General features: G+C 35.7%; 3 protein-coding genes across 4 annotated transcripts; all 3 read left to right on the top strand.

Annotated features, from left to right (window-relative positions):
• Nucleotides 1–1,319: 1,319 nt before the first annotated feature.
• Nucleotides 1,320–3,722, top strand: LOC117928782 (bark storage protein A-like). The gene is made up of 6 exons (XM_034848792.1): nt 1,320–1,572; nt 1,650–1,717; nt 1,840–1,995; nt 2,092–2,298; nt 2,642–2,821; nt 3,180–3,722. Exons 1-6 carry the CDS (start codon nt 1,335–1,337, stop codon nt 3,351–3,353), a joined length of 1,023 nt encoding a protein of 340 aa, XP_034704683.1. The 5' UTR covers nt 1,320–1,334; the 3' UTR covers nt 3,354–3,722.
• Nucleotides 3,723–4,142: 420 nt separating this feature from the next.
• On the top strand, nt 4,143–9,964 carry LOC117928781 (putative disease resistance RPP13-like protein 1). Of its 2 annotated transcripts, none has more exons than XM_034848791.1 (3): nt 4,143–8,780; nt 8,892–9,055; nt 9,634–9,964. In XM_034848791.1, the coding sequence occupies exon 1, from the start codon at nt 4,512–4,514 to the stop codon at nt 7,377–7,379; it is 2,868 nt and encodes a 955-aa protein (XP_034704682.1). In that variant the 5' UTR covers nt 4,143–4,511; the 3' UTR covers nt 7,380–8,780; nt 8,892–9,055; nt 9,634–9,964. The 2 variants fall into 2 exon arrangements, with proteins under 2 accessions (XP_034704682.1, XP_034704680.1); XM_034848789.1 differs by having other exon boundaries at nt 4,143–8,806.
• Nucleotides 9,965–11,868: 1,904 nt separating this feature from the next.
• Nucleotides 11,869–15,268, top strand: LOC117927550 (60S ribosomal protein L24-like). The gene is made up of 5 exons (XM_034847094.1): nt 11,869–11,943; nt 13,984–14,059; nt 14,250–14,351; nt 14,464–14,612; nt 14,906–15,268. The coding sequence occupies exons 1-5, from the start codon at nt 11,933–11,935 to the stop codon at nt 15,060–15,062; spliced, it is 495 nt and encodes a 164-aa protein (XP_034702985.1). The 5' UTR covers nt 11,869–11,932; the 3' UTR covers nt 15,063–15,268.
• Nucleotides 15,269–17,179: the final 1,911 nt, after the last annotated feature.

Genomic DNA, 17,179 nt, shown 5'->3' with positions numbered 1-17,179 from the left:
GCAACCAGTTTTAAAATAAGGGCACGTGTGGCACCTGGAAATCTATTTTAATTTCCCTGTTTGGATTACTTGTTAAAAATGAAAAATATAGGAATAAAAGTTCCATTTAGATAGAAATCAAGACTGGATTTTATCATGATTTTGATTCATGTTTTTTAGCACATGCCATGATTTAACTTAGGCCTTATTTGGTAATTGTTTTTTAAAACAGTTTTGAAAAAATAGTTTTTAAGAACAATTTTTAAAAACTATTATCTAGTGTTTTTGTAGAATAAAACTTAAAATTATTTTTAATTTTAATATTTTAAAAATAATTTTTATATTCATAACTTCATTTTTAATCATTATATATATTTGTATAATTATTTTTTAAAACATCTCTAAAAAAAACTATTGAAAACAACTAAAAGAAAAGAAATTTTTTGAAAACAACATATTTTTTGTTTTATGAGAATAGAAAACAGAAAAAAAAAATAGAAAATAGTTTTTGATTCTCAAATATATTTTTTTTGTTCTAAAAACTAAAAAAATATTCTTGAAAACAATTGTCAAACAGGACCTTAATTGTTATTTCTATTTTAGGTAGGAAAAAATTATAAATAAAGAAAAAGATTAAAAAGAATTTATAAGTTTTTTCTCTTATTTGATTATGCATTAAAAAATATTAAATAGACGAAGAATGCATTTTCTCCAAATTTTACTTATTTTTATCTAATGAAATGAAGGAAAAAATGTAGGAACATTTCTCTTTTCTTTCTTCTTCTCCTTCTTCTATAACATTTAAAAGCGAGAAAATGGTTTTGTACAAATCATACATAATTTTTTCATTTTTTTGTTCTAAAAAATAAAAAATTGTTCTTGAAAACAATTGTCAAATATGACCTTAATTATTATTTCTATTTTCAGGTTAGAAATGTTGTAAATAAAGAAAAAGATTTTAAAAAAAATATAAACTTTTTCTTTTATTTGATTGTGCATTAAAAAAATATTAAATAGACGGAAAATGCACTTTCTCCAAATTTTACTCATTTTTATCTAATGAAATGAAGGAAAAAATGTAGTAACATTTCTCTTTTCTTTTTTTCCTCTTCTCCTTCTATAACATTTAAATACGAGAAAATGGTTTTCTTGAAGTTTTTTTTCCTCTACTTTCTATAACCAAACATAGTGTAAGCATATTCCATGTGATGTGCATTGAATGAAAGAGAGGTGTTGTACAAATCATACAATAAGACAGGCAATAATACTGACCAACTTTAATTGTCCATACCGGCCGCCAGTTCTGACCAAGTTTGCTTTAAATATAGGATTTTCTTTAGCCCAATAGCCAGACCATGGCTTCAGAGCAAGCTGCAAAATGTTTAGTAATAATACTACTATCAATCACCTTACTGGTTATTTCTGTGTCAGCTACACCATCAAACAAGAGAAAATCCTTGAACACCATCAAGGAAGTGAACCGTAAGGGGCCATACATAGGTCTCATCACGGTCGTTCCACCTGAAGAGGATGCTTTTTTCACGACAGGGGCTTTTGAGATTAACCCACATCACCCTTTTGTGGATCTTTCAGGTGGGTACCCTCCATAGACTTCTGTTGATTCTAAAAGGTTTGATTGAGTCAGGTAAAATGACAGTTGGGTGTTGCAGGGAGGCGATTCAGAATCGGAAAAGTCCATGGGAGGAAAGTCATCTATGTGAGATGTGGAGTTGGGATGGTATATACTAACTTGTATTCACTTTTTTAGTTCTTTGCGGGGAAGTTAGAAATCATTCCTCCTTGAAGTTCTTCTGTGAACAGGCTTTAACCTGATTTGAAATGTGTCATTGCCTCAATTAGGTGAATGCTGCTGCAGCAACACAACAAATGCTGGATCTGTTTGACATAATGGGAATTGTCCATTTTGGTATCGCTGGGAATGCCAACAACTCCATGTCTATAGGAGATGTCACTATCCCCAAACAATTTGCTGATACTGGCATCTGGGATTGGCTGGTATGAGTAATTCTTTTCTATCTACAGTTGCTCTAGATCTTTTATGTTTGTACTTCGTCATGGCAGCTTACATGTATCATATTGCATCGCTGATAGAAACCCAATGGAATATTGCCCTCCGACGATGTTGCTCACTTAGACATTGGGAGTTATAATGTTCCTAAAGGAGGAGTGAATCTCTTGGGACGTATTGGATATAGTTATGAGCAGTTCTTTTCTGAGACGGGCAAGCCTGACGCTGCTCAACCGTTGGTTTGGGCCAAGATAAGCCAGCATTGGCTACGACTCGCTGCTAAATTGGAGGTCAGATAGTAGACTCTTATTTCTTTTTATGTCAAGATTGTCATGGAAACAAGGGAAAGGTTGTCATAGAATTTGACCATTATCAAGAAAACCACTCAGCCATATCATGACAAACACTAAAAGAGAAAGAAGCCACCCTTCTTGTGGAAAAGGAAAGGAAAATGATTTTCAAACACTTCATTTTTTTATTACTTTTTGGTCAATGTCTTCTCAGTGAACAGATGTAAAATGGGAATATATGTGGCATTAACAAATAGGACTTCGCCAAAGCCTTTTTTGATTGTCAAAAATCAGTCAAATGTAGTTTCCCATTGATTTTGATCTTTTTGTCTTACAACTTCAGGGCATGGAACTGCAACAGTGTGTTAACTCAAGCAACTGCCTCCCACAAAAACCTAAACTAGTAGTTGGGCTTAGGGGGTCAACATCCAACATTTTTGTGGACAATGCAGCTTACAGAGACTTCCTGTTTCAAACTTTTCATGTTTCATCGGTGGATATGGAGAGTGCAGCTGTAGCAATGGCAAGTTTCCTCCCTTCTCATTCTGGTTTTCCACAAAACTATTATAGCAGAGTCAGAAATAGTTTCAGTTTGCACTGGGCATGACTCTGTTGGCCTGGGTTTAGGCTAATAGCTTGTGTCACTATCACTCTTAGCTAAACCTTGAGAATGATTCAAGTCCCTTACTCCTAAGATCATACTTGGGTTGCAAAAGTTGTGGGAATTTGCATTCATCCCTCTTTGGCATTGAATTATGCATGCAGACATTTCATCATTCTTATCGGTGGGCATGCAGTATGATGCATTTTGCGTTTCTTATTGTTCTTCTGAGGAATTTATGTATCAGCCAAGATACTAACTGGCATTGATGGTTTTTCAGACAACCTTGTCAAATGGCTTCCCTGTGATTGTGATCCGAGGACTATCAGACTTGGCTGGGGGACAAGCAGGGCAGAACTCAATCCGGATATTTGGGCCCCTTGCAGCTCTCAATGCAGCCAAAGTTGTCATTCAATTTATTAGGACACTCTCAGATGATCCTTCTCAACGCTAATTTTTCCTTCCAACATTGTGGTTCACCTATTAAAGCTAGGATTAGAATAATAAGAAGGAAAAATGGTTGGTAAATATATGATTACTTGTATTTCCTTAATATCACTGTCAATTCCTGCTAGTGAAGGCACTTGGAGTGTAGTAGGAGCTAAGATAATGGGCATGTAAACAAGCATGACATCTATAGTTCTTGTACCATGGACTGATCATTGAGAGGAAAGTGTTGTGAAGCCGGCCTCAAGGGCACTAGAAAGATGACAACTCCATTAGCTTTATCTCCTCCTCTCAGAACCTCTGGGGTGGAATCTAATAAAAAATCTCAGTTGCCTTAGCCTGAAAATGAAAATACCAAGGAATGAATTTGGCTATCAATTGCAGTATTGGTACACATGAAATCCCGTTAAATTAAGACCTATCAAGCAGATCATGAATAAAGAAAAAGGAAACTTAAAAGATATTTATATTCTTACAATCCCAATTTGTTTTACATCTCCCAGTACATATAAAAAGGCACTTTTGCAAAGTCCATGTGATTCAATCAATAAATTCGTATGTCTACTTTGTGATATATGAGCATTTTTCCTTGAATTGTGCTGTTTTTTTATGATCACATATAGACGGTAACCATTGATTTGGGCCCAGATAAGCCAGCATTGGCTACACCTCCTACCAAATTGGAGGTCAGACAGCAGAACTCTACTCATGGATTCTATTTTAATTCAAGGCAAAATGGAAAAATATGATGAACTCTTGGTGACATTGGAATCCTGATAGTCTGGCTCTTTAGTCTTTACTTCCACTTCTGGATCCATCCTTAATTGGCTTGGCCCGTGGCTTGGCTTAGGGGCTTTAACTTGATACAACTCCCACCTGTCCTGAGTGGTTGACCAGTCCGATTTCTTCCCAGCCCGTTTGAGATGCTTCTAAGAACTTTTCATAATTGCATGGACATCATTTTTCCATACTTCAGAAACAGTGCCCAAAGCCACCTAACTTCCCATGGCCACGCTCTTACCTTTTTTAACATTTTGGTGGCAGGGTGCGGCCCCCACCTGCACAAGAATCCAATGTGGTTGACCCTCAAATTCTTTCCCACTCTTACGTCTTCTCCCTCATCATCTACTTCCCTCTCTGATCTCTCTCTCCCTAGAGATTAATCATGGATGCAGTTGGAGGAGCTGTTCTTTCTGCTTTATTTGGGGTGTTGTTTGACAAGTTGACCTCGGCAGATCTCACGTTTGCACGCCGAGAGCAAATCCACTCAGAGCTCAAGAAATGGGAGAAGACACTGATGAAAATCAATGCAGTGCTGGATGATGCTGAGGAAAAGCAGATGTCAAACCGCTTCGTCAAGATCTGGCTAAGCGAGCTCCGAGATTTGGCTTATGATGCGGATGATATACTGGACGAGTTTGCCACCCAAGCAGCTTTGCGACCCAACTTGATTTCAGAATCTCAAGGCAGCCCAAGCAAGGTATGGAGCCTCATCCCTATCTGCTGTACTACTCTCATCTCTCCAACTGATTTTATGTTCAATGTCGAGATGGGGTCCAAGATTAAGGACATCACAGCCCGGTTAATGGATATTTCTACCCGAAGGATAGAGCTTGGTTTGGAAAAGGTTAGTGAACCAGTTTCTACTTGGCAAAGACCACCCACTACATGTTTGGTGAATGAGCCTTGTGTTTATGGGAGGGACAAAGATGAAAAAATGATTGTTGATTTGCTCTTATGGGATGGGGGGAGTGAAAGTAAAGTTGGTGTAGTCCCCATTGTTGGCATGGGTGGAGTGGGCAAGACCACACTTGCTCGCCTTGTGTTCAATGATGAGACCATCAAACAATACTTCACTTTAAGAGCATGGGTTTGTGTGTCTGATGAGTTTGATATAATCAGGATCACAAAGGCTATTCTTGATTCCATTACTACCCAAACCACTGCCCTGAACGACCTAAATCAACTTCAAGTTAAATTGAGCGATGCCTTAGCTGGAAAAAGGTTTTTGCTAGTTCTTGATGATGTGTGGAACAAGAACTATGGCGATTGGGTTCTTCTACGGTCTCCTTTCAGTACAGGGGCAGCAGGGAGCAAAATCATAGTCACGACCCGCGATGCAGAGGTTGCAAGAATGATGGCCGGATCTGATAACTATCACTATGTGAAGGCTCTGTCCTATGATGATTGTTGGTCAGTGTTTGTGCAGCATGCATTTGAAAATAGAAATATTTGTGCACATCCCAGTTTGGAGGTGATTGGAAAGAAAATTGTGCAGAAGTGCGGAGGCTTGCCATTGGCAGCAAAGACCCTTGGTGGCCTGCTCCGCTCCAAATCAAAGGATGATGAGTGGGAAGATGTATTGTATAGCAAGATATGGAATTTCCCAGACAAGGAAAGTGACATTCTCCCAGCATTGAGATTGAGCTACCACTATCTTCCTTCACATTTGAAGAGATGTTTTGCATACTGTTCTATATTCCCAAAGGACTATGAATTTGATAAGAAAGAGCTGGTTTTATTATGGATGGCAGAAGGTCTAATTCAACAGTCGCCTAAAGGGAAAAAACAAATGGAGGACATGGGTAGTGACTATTTTTGTGAATTACTCTCAAGGTCATTTTTCCAGTTATCTAGCTGCAACGGATCGCGATTTGTGATGCATGACCTTATCAATGATCTAGCTCAATATGTTTCTGAAGAGATATGCTTTCACTTGGAGGATAGTTTGGATAGTAACCAAAAACATACTTTTTCTGGAAGCGTTCGGCATTCATCATTTGCTCGTTGCAAATATGAGGTGTTTAGAAAATTTGAAGACTTCTATAAAGCAAAGAATCTACGAACATTCCTAGCACTGCCAATTCATATGCAATATTATGACTTTTTCCACTTAACTGCTAAGGTATCTCATGACTTGTTGCCGAAATTAAGATACTTAAGGGTGCTATCTTTAAGCCATTATGAGATAAGAGAATTACCAAACTCAATTTGTGATTTGAAACATCTGCGGTATCTTAATTTGGCATGCACTATAATTCAAGAGTTGCCTGATTCGCTGAGTGATCTTCACAATTTACAGACGTTGGTATTATTCAGGTGCAGGAGGCTTAATAGATTGCCCAGAGGCTTCAAGAACCTAATTAACCTTCGACATCTTGATATTGCTCATACACATCAGTTAGAAGTAATGCCTCCACAAATGGGGAAGTTGAAAATGTTGCAGACATTGTCAAAGTTTATTGTGGGCAAAAGCAAAGAGCTGGGAATAAAGGAGTTGGGAGATCTATTACATCTTAGAGGGAAACTTTCCATTTTGGATTTGCAAAATGTGGTCGATATTCAAGATGCAAGAGATGCCAATCTAAAAGATAAGCACCATCTTGAAGAGTTACTAATGGAATGGAGCAGCAACATGTTCGATGATTCACAAAATGAAACAATTGAATTGAATGTTCTCCACTTTCTTCAACCTAATACAAATCTGAAGAAACTCACAATCCAATCCTATGGTGGTCTGACATTCCCATATTGGATAGGAGATCCCTCTTTCTCTAAAATGGTGTGCCTGGAACTCAATTATTGCAGGAAATGCACATTACTACCATCGCTTGGGCGACTTTCATCACTCAAGAAGTTGTGCGTTAAGGGCATGCAGGGAGTGAAAAGTGTGGGCATTGAGTTTTATGGTGAGCCTTCTCTATGTGTAAAGCCTTTTCCATCTTTAGAGTTTCTAAGATTTGAAGATATGCCAGAATGGGAGGAGTGGTCTTCATCAGAATCATACCCTCGTCTCCGTGAGCTTGAGATACATCACTGTCCTAAATTGATTCAGAAACTACCCAGTCACCTACCTTCCCTTGTAAAGCTTGATATCATTGACTGCCCAAAATTGATGGCTCCACTTCCAAGTCTTCCCTCCCTTTGTGACCTGATTGTAGCAGAATGTAATGAGGCAATGCTGAGAAGTGGGGGTGATCTCACCTCACTCATCACCTTAAGACTGGAAAATATTTCAAATCTTACTTTCTAAATGAAGGGCTTGTACGTTTCTTAGGAGCACTTGAGGTTCTGGAAATTTGCAATTGCAGTGAGCTGAAATTTCTGTTGCAGAGTGGGGTTGGATTTGAAAATCTTTCCTGTATTCGACATTTGGTAATTGTAATGTGTCCCAAACTAGTACTGTTGGCAGAAGATCAACCACTGCCTTGCAATCTTGAGTACTTGGAGATAAATAAGTGTGCTAGCCTGGAGAAGCTGCCAATTGGACTGCAAAGCCTCACATCTCTTAGAGAGTTGAGTATCCAGAAATGCCCGAAACTCTGTTCCTTGGCAGAGATGGACTTCCCTCCTATGCTAAGAAGTCTTGAGCTTTATGATTGTGAGGGGCTTGAGTCACTACCTGATGGGATGATGATAAATGGCGAAACCAGAAACTTTTGTCTCCTTGAATGCTTGAAGATAGTGCATTGCCCATCTCTCATTTGCTTTCCAAGAGGGGAGCTACCCTCCAAGCTTAAGGAACTGGAGATTATAGATTGTGCAAAGTTACAGTCTCTTCCAGAGGGACTAATTCTTGGTGACCACACTTGTCATCTCGAGTTCTTAAGGATCCATAGATGTCCATTGCTCTCATCCTTCCCAAGAGGCTTGTTACCCTCCACCATGAAGAGATTAGAGATTCGGAATTGTAAACAGTTGGAGTCAATTTCATTGTTGTCCCACAGCACAGCACTCGAATATCTGCGGATTGACAGATTGAAGATTAATTTTTCAGGGTGCCTCCACAGCCTTATGCATCTCATTGAACTACACATATATAGTTGTTCAGGATTGGAGTCATTTCCAGAAAGGGGCTTCTCCTCCCCTAACCTGAAAATGCTTCATATTGATGATTGCAAGAATCTCAAATCCCTACCTCTTCAGATGCAAAGCCTCACATCTCTTCAAGACTTGAGGATACATGATTGTCCAAATTTAGTTTCCTTTGCAGAAGAGGGTTTGTCCCTGAACTTAACATCATTTTGGATTCGAAATTGCAAGAACCTGAAGATGCCCCTATATAAATGGGGCCTCCATGGACTCACTTCTCTTCAGACTTTTGTCATAAATAATGTGGCTCCATTTTGTGATCATGACTCTCTGCCTCTTCTGCCTAGAACTCTAACCTATCTTTCCATCAGCAAATTCCACAATTTGGAATCCTTGTCCTCCATGGGACTCCAAAATCTCACCTCTCTTGAAATACTAGAGATCTACAGCTGCCCAAAGCTCCAGACCTTTTTGCCAAAGGAAGGCCTGTCTGCCACACTTTCAAATCTTCGTATCAAATTCTGTCCCATTATTGAAGCAAGGTGCCGAAAGAACAAAGGAGAAGATTGGCCCATGATTTCTCACATCCCCCGCATAGATATGGATTGAACTGCATTCTAAGGTATCCCATACTTATGGTTCCATCAGGTATGCTCATTCACAACATACTGTTCTTGTATACCATTTTGTTTATACTAAGCAATCTTTTTACTAAAATGAAAAAAATTGCTAGGAGGTGGCTTTTGACAGCATTTACAGGGCTTGGGGCTTTCTCTCCACATTCTTCCTCTTATTGGCCCCTACATATCCATGTTCAGCCATTCATTTTGGTGAATCCCCTATGAAATGCATGGCAGGAGGTGGAATTGGATCATGCAGCAGACAACAAAAAAAAAGGTAAGATCTATATATTGACAAACAGCGGCTTCTGAAGAAACTATTGGTTAACATTTTCTCTTAAATCTGTGTTCCTCGTATCGGTCTCTTCATCAGTTTCCTGTGAGCAACTTCAGCTATACAACAATGTGTAAAAGATGAAAAGGATCTCAAGCATACACATCTCTTATTTATTGTACCATTGTTTTGGTCCTCAATCACTCCTACTCCAATCTGAAGTTCTCTTTTCCAGTTTTGTAGAAAACAACTTCCTCACTTATTTTGCCCATTAAATGAAATTATCGCTTTGGTTATTACAGTACAGCCTTTATGTTTGAAGTTGAAATATTACTTGTGCTAAGTGATGGCATACTGGATATGTTATCTTGAATACAGACTCTCTTATGTCTTACCATCTGTGCTCACTAAATATTTCCTTTCTTCCATTCTACACTTTTCTTTCTTTCTTTCTTTCTTTCTTGCTTTACTTATTTTTTCTAAACGGCTTGGAAGAAGTATCAAAGCACTTTGTCCAAGACAAGATGTATCACTTCCCTCTATTAACTATTTATCTTCATAACTTGTGGTATATTTTTCAGGCATTTTCTGCAGAGAGCCCCTTGACATCAGGAGTAGCATCTAGCGGTTCTCTGTTTCTTCCGTATAAATATGACCTCTTTTAGTCGTAATAACATGGAGAAGCAGCCAAAATGCTGTATTTCCCACCTCTATTGGAGAATGGAGAATCATAAGAGTGCCAAAACTTGTGTTCTTCTCAGGGACTGGTTTGCCGTCCATGCTTAGAAGCATTTTGCTTGGCAATTGGGGAAGTGTCCAAAGGTGGCACCTAACTGTAGGATGATGCTGAACAATGACAAACTGGTTACTACCAAAATTTCATATGAATGGAGTTCAGCCAGTTAATCTGGATGTGGTCTCTTGGCTCATGATTTATTTTTCCTTTAGGCTATGTTTGGTTCCCGGAAAATTTGAGGGAAAATGCTAGGGAAAGAAAATACAAAGGAAAAGTAGAAGGAAAGAAAAAGTGAAGGAAAATAAAAAAATAGATTAAAAGTTGATAAATTATTTTTTTTGTTACTTCAAACTCATTTTATTTATTTTAACTCATCAATATAAAGATTAAATAATTTAAAAATATATAATTTTTTAATTAGTTTTAATTATATTTGATTTTCTTTGATATTTTTCATAGGACATCCAAACATGAGAAAATCATTTTCCTTAACATTTTTTTTCTTTCCTTTGTACTTTCCGGGAACCAAACATAGCCTTAGGCATTTTCCATGCGTGCATTGAAAGAAATTTAATGTTGTCCTGATGTAATGGAACTATCTAAAGGGGATGAATTGGTAGTCCCTTAATTAATTCCCAAATTTTATTCTTACAATCATTTGTCTATTTCATTTCCAAGTCATTTCCAAGTATGGTATTCCATTTCAACCAAATGTGGTACTCCATTTTCAGTCATTCCCAAATGTAGAATCCTATTCCAAGTGTAAGCTACAAGTGTTTGTTGTTTAATACGTTAATCTTAAAATAAGATAATAAAAAAATATGATGAAGGACGGAAATTTAATCTTTTTCAATTTATTATTTATTGTAATGTGAATAGTAGAGGGGCAAATGTAACTAAATGGATCAAGGCAATAGATCGTGAATCCACCATGCATAGGTCCAATTCTCGTCGTTCGCCCATAACTAAACTAAACTAAATCATCTGCTATAAAAATGATTTTTTTTATTTCCTTATATTCAAAGCATCCAAGCTTTTATAGAGAGTACAAAACATAGTTTATTCCATAATGTCTTGAAATACTATTATCATAAATTGATTATTGTGTTATAGGAGATGATTATTATTAAATCATAAACATCTAGGTGGGGGTAAATTCGATTTAAGGACATAAAATCAAACTCTAATCTTGATCAACCTTATTTGCGACTTTAATTTTTATCTGATTTATTTATTTTACATATTTATTAGTCCATATGTTTTTAATAAATTGGACAAAAATCTTAAGACAAATTTCATTTTATTGTTTGATTCTTAAGATTACCATAAAATAAAATGGTAATCCGAACCTACGGATTATATACATATCACTAACATCATAAAACTATATTTTGAACCATATTTTCTAACTCAATCCCCCGTCTTGGGCAAGAATACTATAAGGGTAAGAATTAATATTTGGTTCTTTTTAGACAAATACAATTTAAAAAGTCTTTGGAATCTTACATTCATTCATGAAAAAAATTACTATTTTAATTTAATATATAATCAAATGGTTTATTTTATCTTGAAAATTTATTATATCATCATTGAGGTTTATTTATTAATCTATTTTTCAAAATTTTCTTGTAATTATAAAATCATTATTTTTTGCTTTTTTAAAAAGTTAATTTATTAATATTAAAAATATAAAAATCTATTTTTCAAAATTTTCTTGTAATTATGAAAATGATTATTTTTAATTTTTTTAAAAAGTTAATTTATTAATATTAAAAGCATTTTTATATTTATGTGACATATGGGAAAAACATTATTAGAACCACTTTTTCAAATTGTCGTAAAAATGTTTTATGGAGGCGTAACAAAGGAAAACACTTCCGCTAAAACCATTTCAACCAAAACCACGGGGGCTATTTTTGTAATTAAAATCGATAAAATTTCCACCAAAATTCTTTTTGGTCAACCCGCACAAAGCAATTGATACCCGATCACCCAGAGATTTGATCATGGTAGGTGGTATTTGCGTAATTATAAAGAATACTAGGGCTGTTTCTTGATAACCTTAGGACTATTTATCGTTTTACCTGTCTAGGGTTTTCAGCAGAACCAAAGGAGCAGAGCAACGGTATCGGTCGTCGGTAGCCATGGTTCTCAAGTACGTTAGTTTCCTGTTTGTTTAGTGAGAAAGTGAGGGAAGACCAATGAAGATTAGGGTTTTGAATATTAGATTTTACATTATCTGAGGCTCTTAATTTTTCTCTTTTGTATTGGAACTGTATGAAACACAAGATTCAAAATTTTCGTTCGTTTTCTGATCTTTTCTTGTACGCAATTTTCTCAGTAACGAAATGGAGGGCAATGTGTGCCCGTTCGTTCATTATCTGCTTCTTTTTGCGTGCCTTTTTTTTTTTCTTCCCTACTTTTGGAATGCGTCATAGTTTGCGATTGCTGTGAGCTGTTCTCTCCCATCAAACCCTAGTTCTAGTGATATATGCATTTTTTTTTTAAATTTGAGATCATCCTGGATTTGGTATTGGGATTTCTTATGTAGCCTGGGAGGCGTTTTATATTTGATAAACTGCAAGCAAATCGTTGAAAGGAGGGTTTGTTAGATTTTTTGGGTGAAAGGTTGTTGGGGATGAAGCTTCTCAAGGGATCAACGAGCACTGCGTATCCACCAATTTAGGTTTAAAAAAGATATAAAACTGACACCCTTTATCAGAGACATTTCTCCTGATATTCTCAGATTGATAATCATAAATTGTCTTTCCTACCCATAGTGGTTGGGTTTTTGGAATGTGCATTGTCATCAACACTTAGATCAATAAGATCTCTGGAGATTGTTTATTTAGCTTCTCTTCTTAACTTGTGTCGTAGTCATTGATTTTCATTTAGCTAAACTGAATAGAGCTTCGACCTAATTTTGGTTCATTTATGCAAATCATATCTCCTGTGCCACTTCTGCAGCTGATCCTATTTCCTAGTAGTCAGTTACTCAAGTAACTTGCTAATGGGTATGACCTATCTGGCCAGTCTTAGATTCTAGAATGTGAACTTCTCTATGGATATTCATATTTTTTTTTACTAATTTAAAGATGTAAAAGACTATTGCATACCATTTGTGCAAACTATAGTAAAATATATTATATAAGTTCCACTTTATGATCAGTTTCTTTTTCTTAATTTTAAGAAGCCATATTGGTTCAATATTTTCTAAATCATCTGTGGAATATTATTACTAGATGAAATATGTTGCTAATTATTCATGACTTGAGCAAATCGTTATGAACTCTTCTAGAATAGATGTATATGTTTCAATGCTTCCTCCTGGCTGTAACTAGTATGCAGGCACCTCTTCTACCCACCTTCCACCACATTTGCACACATGAACAAAGGAAACGAACAAAAAGAACCTTTGACTTGGACAGCTAAAATCTAGCTGAAGGAGATGCATGTGCTTGGGTTGGGAGGTGGAGTGTTGAAAAACCATTTGTTAGATCTCTGTGAGCATGTGTCCTATAAGGCAAAAAGGTATTCGTATTTTGATAGAGCTGATCCCAAGCATATGGGTATAGGGCCTTGTTGAGTTGAGTTGGAATTGATTCTAGGAATTCTTGTGGAATCTCTCAGATGTATTCATAATTTTTTAATTAATTCTGAGATCCTGGGCAGTTCTTGCTGCAGAATGATGTACTGTATCACATCTTTGACATTATGGTTAAGGAACAGAATGACAAATGAAAAATAGAAGTTAGTTTATAGGATGTGCATGGGACTTTTCTATGGGCCTATAAATGTAATTATAATATATTTGAAATAACAAACATGTGATTGGTAGCCCTTGAGGCCTGGTTCAAGGAGGTGGGGATGGGGATGTGGGAGTTCTGGGTTTGAGTCTTAGCAGAGAAAATAATAATAAGAAGTTTTACTTTAAAAAAAAATCTGTATTTTCTTAATTACCAGTAGTCTGAATGAAAATGGTGTACTTTGGTTTCTTTTTGGATAGAATAAGTAATTAACTCATGCATTCTAATATGCATAGTTCTGCCACATATTCTATTATCCTTGATCTTTATGTCCCTTGTTGATACCGTTTTTTATTTGGCGCCGATTGACTTCTATGAAAATGCTGATTGACTTCTATGAAAATTATAATGTGTGTCTGCAATCTCATTACTTAATATTGGTCTTTCAGGACTGAACTCTGTCGCTTTAGTGGTGCAAAGATATACCCTGGTAAGGGTATCAGATTTGTTAGATCTGATTCACAGGTAAAAATGTGGATTTAATTACATATTTTCAAGTCTCATATGAATATTTAATTTCCTTGATTGCCTATCAAAAAATATTTAATTTCCTTGATTTATTTGGAGAGCAGTGTTGGGGTTGTTATTGTGCTTTTTATATTCTGAATGTCCATTAATATTTATATAATCTCATAATTGATCAATCAATTGTTAGGTATTTCTATTTGCCAATTCAAAATGCAAGAGATACTTTCACAACCGACTTAAGCCTTCAAAGCTTACCTGGACGGCTATGTATAGAAAGCAACATAAGAAGGTGGAATGTCTTTTAAAGATACTTCATTCATTGAAAAGTTTGCTATATGCAGCTGTATCATGTGGTTGGACATTACAAATTTTCTTCTTTCATCTATATGCAACTCACGAAGGACATAGCTGCGGAGGCTGTGAAGAAGAGGCGCCGTGCCACCAAGAAGCCGTTCTCCAGATCCATAGTTGGTACTACCTTGGAGGCGATACAGAAGAGGAGAACTGAAAAACCAGAAGTTCGAGATGCTGCTAGGGAGGCTGCTCTTCGGTATGATTTCTTTCTGCTTATTAGTTTGCCTTGCACCCACCCTTCACCAGTTCATGCACTCTATACCATGCCCATTAGCACACTCTCACAGGGACATAATCATATATAAGTTGCATCTGCTGGATGGTAACTGACATTTTCTGGGACCAGATCCACCAGGACTCAGATCCATGTATAAGGAATCTGGATCTAGAAGCTCTGTTACTGCAACAAGAACCGACCGCTTAGCCCCCTGTTTGAGTGGTAATAGGTTTCTTTTAATTCTATCTTCTGAAGAGCCTTATAATGTGCAGTGAAATTAAGGAGAGGGTCAAGAAAACCAAGGACGAGAAGAAAGCAAAGAAAGCAGAAGTGATGGCCAAAACTCAGAAGTCTCAGAGCAAGGGTAATGCAGGCAGGGCTGCCGCACCAAAGGGCCCCAAACTAGGAGGTGGTGGTGGAAAACGCTGAGCTACCAGCTCTGGATAGGTAAAAGCTAGGAAGTTGTCCTTTTGGAAGATACTGTAGTGAATTTTAATCATTTTTTTTTAAATTTTGTGTTGGATATAGTTCCATCTACTTAATTTTTGAAGTGAACTCGAGGAGTTTTATACTTTTTAAGTTTCATTCATGCTCTTACCTCCTAACCATTGGTTGATTGATGCCATATTTCATTACCTAGTATTGGGCCACTGTGAAACCCTAATTCATTATCGAAACATATGAATCCGAGATTTGTGGTCTAATTTGACGACTACATACATTCTTGAAAGAGGTAAAACTCAAATTGTCATTCAGGTCTGGAATTATATGCATGATAAATGATTATTTTTATGGAAAGTGTTATAAATGGTATTGAAGGCTCCAACACTGAGCATTTGATTCTGTGTTGACACTTCTGTATTTATTTAAAATGATGGGAAATGGTTCTCATATTATTGTTCTTGGGTAAGCACCGCTATGGGAGAAAAAAAAACCTCAACAGGATCTTGAGCATTTCACACTGCAAGAATTGCTGTGATTCCATTTGTCTCCTTGATATGGTTTTCCATGAGTCAGAACAGCCGAGTTGCTGGGTTTTCTGCTGTATGATAAATTGATAATATGCAGGAAATCTCCCTAGTCTGATTAGGATTTTGAGACTGACAATTTGATTGCAGTGTCTTATAGCTTATATGCCATCATGTCCACTCAATCTTTTTGGAAGTCCATACCCAAACAACTTATGAAGGAAACACCCAACCCAACCCAACGAGACAACGAATTTACTCGAGTCTACCAACAACATTGTAGCTTCTCATAGGCTATTTATCAAATTCCGATTTTTCCTTTTTTTTATTCTCTTATTCCTTCCAAGTATAAAATAAAAAAGGGAGAATTATGTTTTAGGGGTAGATGGGCCTCCAAATTAACAAAAGGTCCGTGTAACTCTTCAAATTGAGCCCAAAACTCAATGAAAGTATGAAAATTGAGTTGAAGGATATTATCCTTCAGTATTTCCAAAAATGCCCTTTGTTGATTTTGAGAAAAAAATTAATATTTTTGAAAAATACTTTTATTTAATTTAATATTTTTTTAAAATATTTTTGATTTAATTTAATATTTTTTAAAAATACTTTTATGTAATTTAATATTTTTTAAAAATACTTTTATTTAATTTAATATTTTTTAAAAATATTTTTGATTTAATTTAATATTTTAAAAAAATACTTTTATGTAATTTAATATTTTTTTTAAATACTTTTATTTAATTTAATATTTTTTAAAAATAAATTTATTTAATTTAATATTTTTTTAAAATAGTTTTATTTAATTTAATATTTTTGAAAAAAAATTATTTAATTTAATATTTTTGAAAACCACTTTTATTTAATTTAGTATTTTTGAAAAAAAAATTATTGAAAAAAAATTATTTAACTTAATTTTATAAAATATTTTATATGTGTTCTTAAAGGGTATATTTGTCCGTTACTATTTCATATCCTTCAACTCAATTTGAAGAGTTATATGGACCTTTTGTTAATTTTTGGGTCCAGCTGGGCCCAAAACACAATTCTCCCAAGACCTACCTAATCCCACACCCCATCCCATATTAGTTTTTAAGGCCAAAGAGCCATTTTTTAAGGTGGATGATACCCTCAAAAAGTTCAGAATGGTTGTCATGAGTGGTGTACCTTTTCTATATTCCATCATCACGGTATTTGTTTTTTCCCATTCTTTCTAGCACTTTTTTCAGCTTTCTTGTAAGGTTAAAAACAAATGATGACAAGTTTTCAGGAAACGTGTGGGGAGTGGTGGGAGGTAAAGCCTTACTACTACCACTGCAACGTGTGTTTGCAACTTTGAATAAGAAAGAGATATTCCTAATCATTATTAGTTTCAATTCTGCCAGTACTCATATCAATTTATTTTATTTATAAAATTTATTTTTTAGATATATTCAAAGGCAAGGAGGGCGGGGGTGGGTATTTTTTTTTTAATCCTCTGATGGAAACATGGAAATTATTGATTTTTTTTTTTTTTTAGGAAAATTAAAGGCATTAATTTTTTTTTTATTTATTCATTAAACAATTACAAAATTGCTATAT

This window comes from Vitis riparia, chromosome 13, assembly GCF_004353265.1.
Source record: "Vitis riparia cultivar Riparia Gloire de Montpellier isolate 1030 chromosome 13, EGFV_Vit.rip_1.0, whole genome shotgun sequence".
Lineage (NCBI taxonomy): Eukaryota > Viridiplantae > Streptophyta > Magnoliopsida > Vitales > Vitaceae > Vitis > Vitis riparia.
Note: the sequence above shows the minus strand (reverse complement) of the source record. Positions and strands in the feature narration are given on the sequence as shown.

Excerpts from the sequence above, each read along its gene's own strand:
- LOC117928781 (XM_034848791.1), top strand. The coding sequence starts at position 4,512 with ATGGATGCAGTTGGAGGAGCTGTTCTTTCTGCTTTATTTGGGGTGTTG.
- LOC117928782 (XM_034848792.1), top strand. The coding sequence starts at position 1,335 with ATGGCTTCAGAGCAAGCTGCAAAATGTTTAGTAATAATACTACTATCA. Across the intron at positions 2,299-2,641 it reads GACTCGCTGCTAAATTGGAG|GGCATGGAACTGCAACAGTG; the intron begins GTCAGATAGTAG and ends TTACAACTTCAG. Across the intron at positions 2,822-3,179 it reads AGAGTGCAGCTGTAGCAATG|ACAACCTTGTCAAATGGCTT; the intron begins GCAAGTTTCCTC and ends ATGGTTTTTCAG.
- LOC117927550 (XM_034847094.1), top strand. Across the intron at positions 14,352-14,463 it reads ATAGAAAGCAACATAAGAAG|GACATAGCTGCGGAGGCTGT; the intron begins GTGGAATGTCTT and ends CAACTCACGAAG. Across the intron at positions 14,613-14,905 it reads GCTAGGGAGGCTGCTCTTCG|TGAAATTAAGGAGAGGGTCA; the intron begins GTATGATTTCTT and ends TATAATGTGCAG.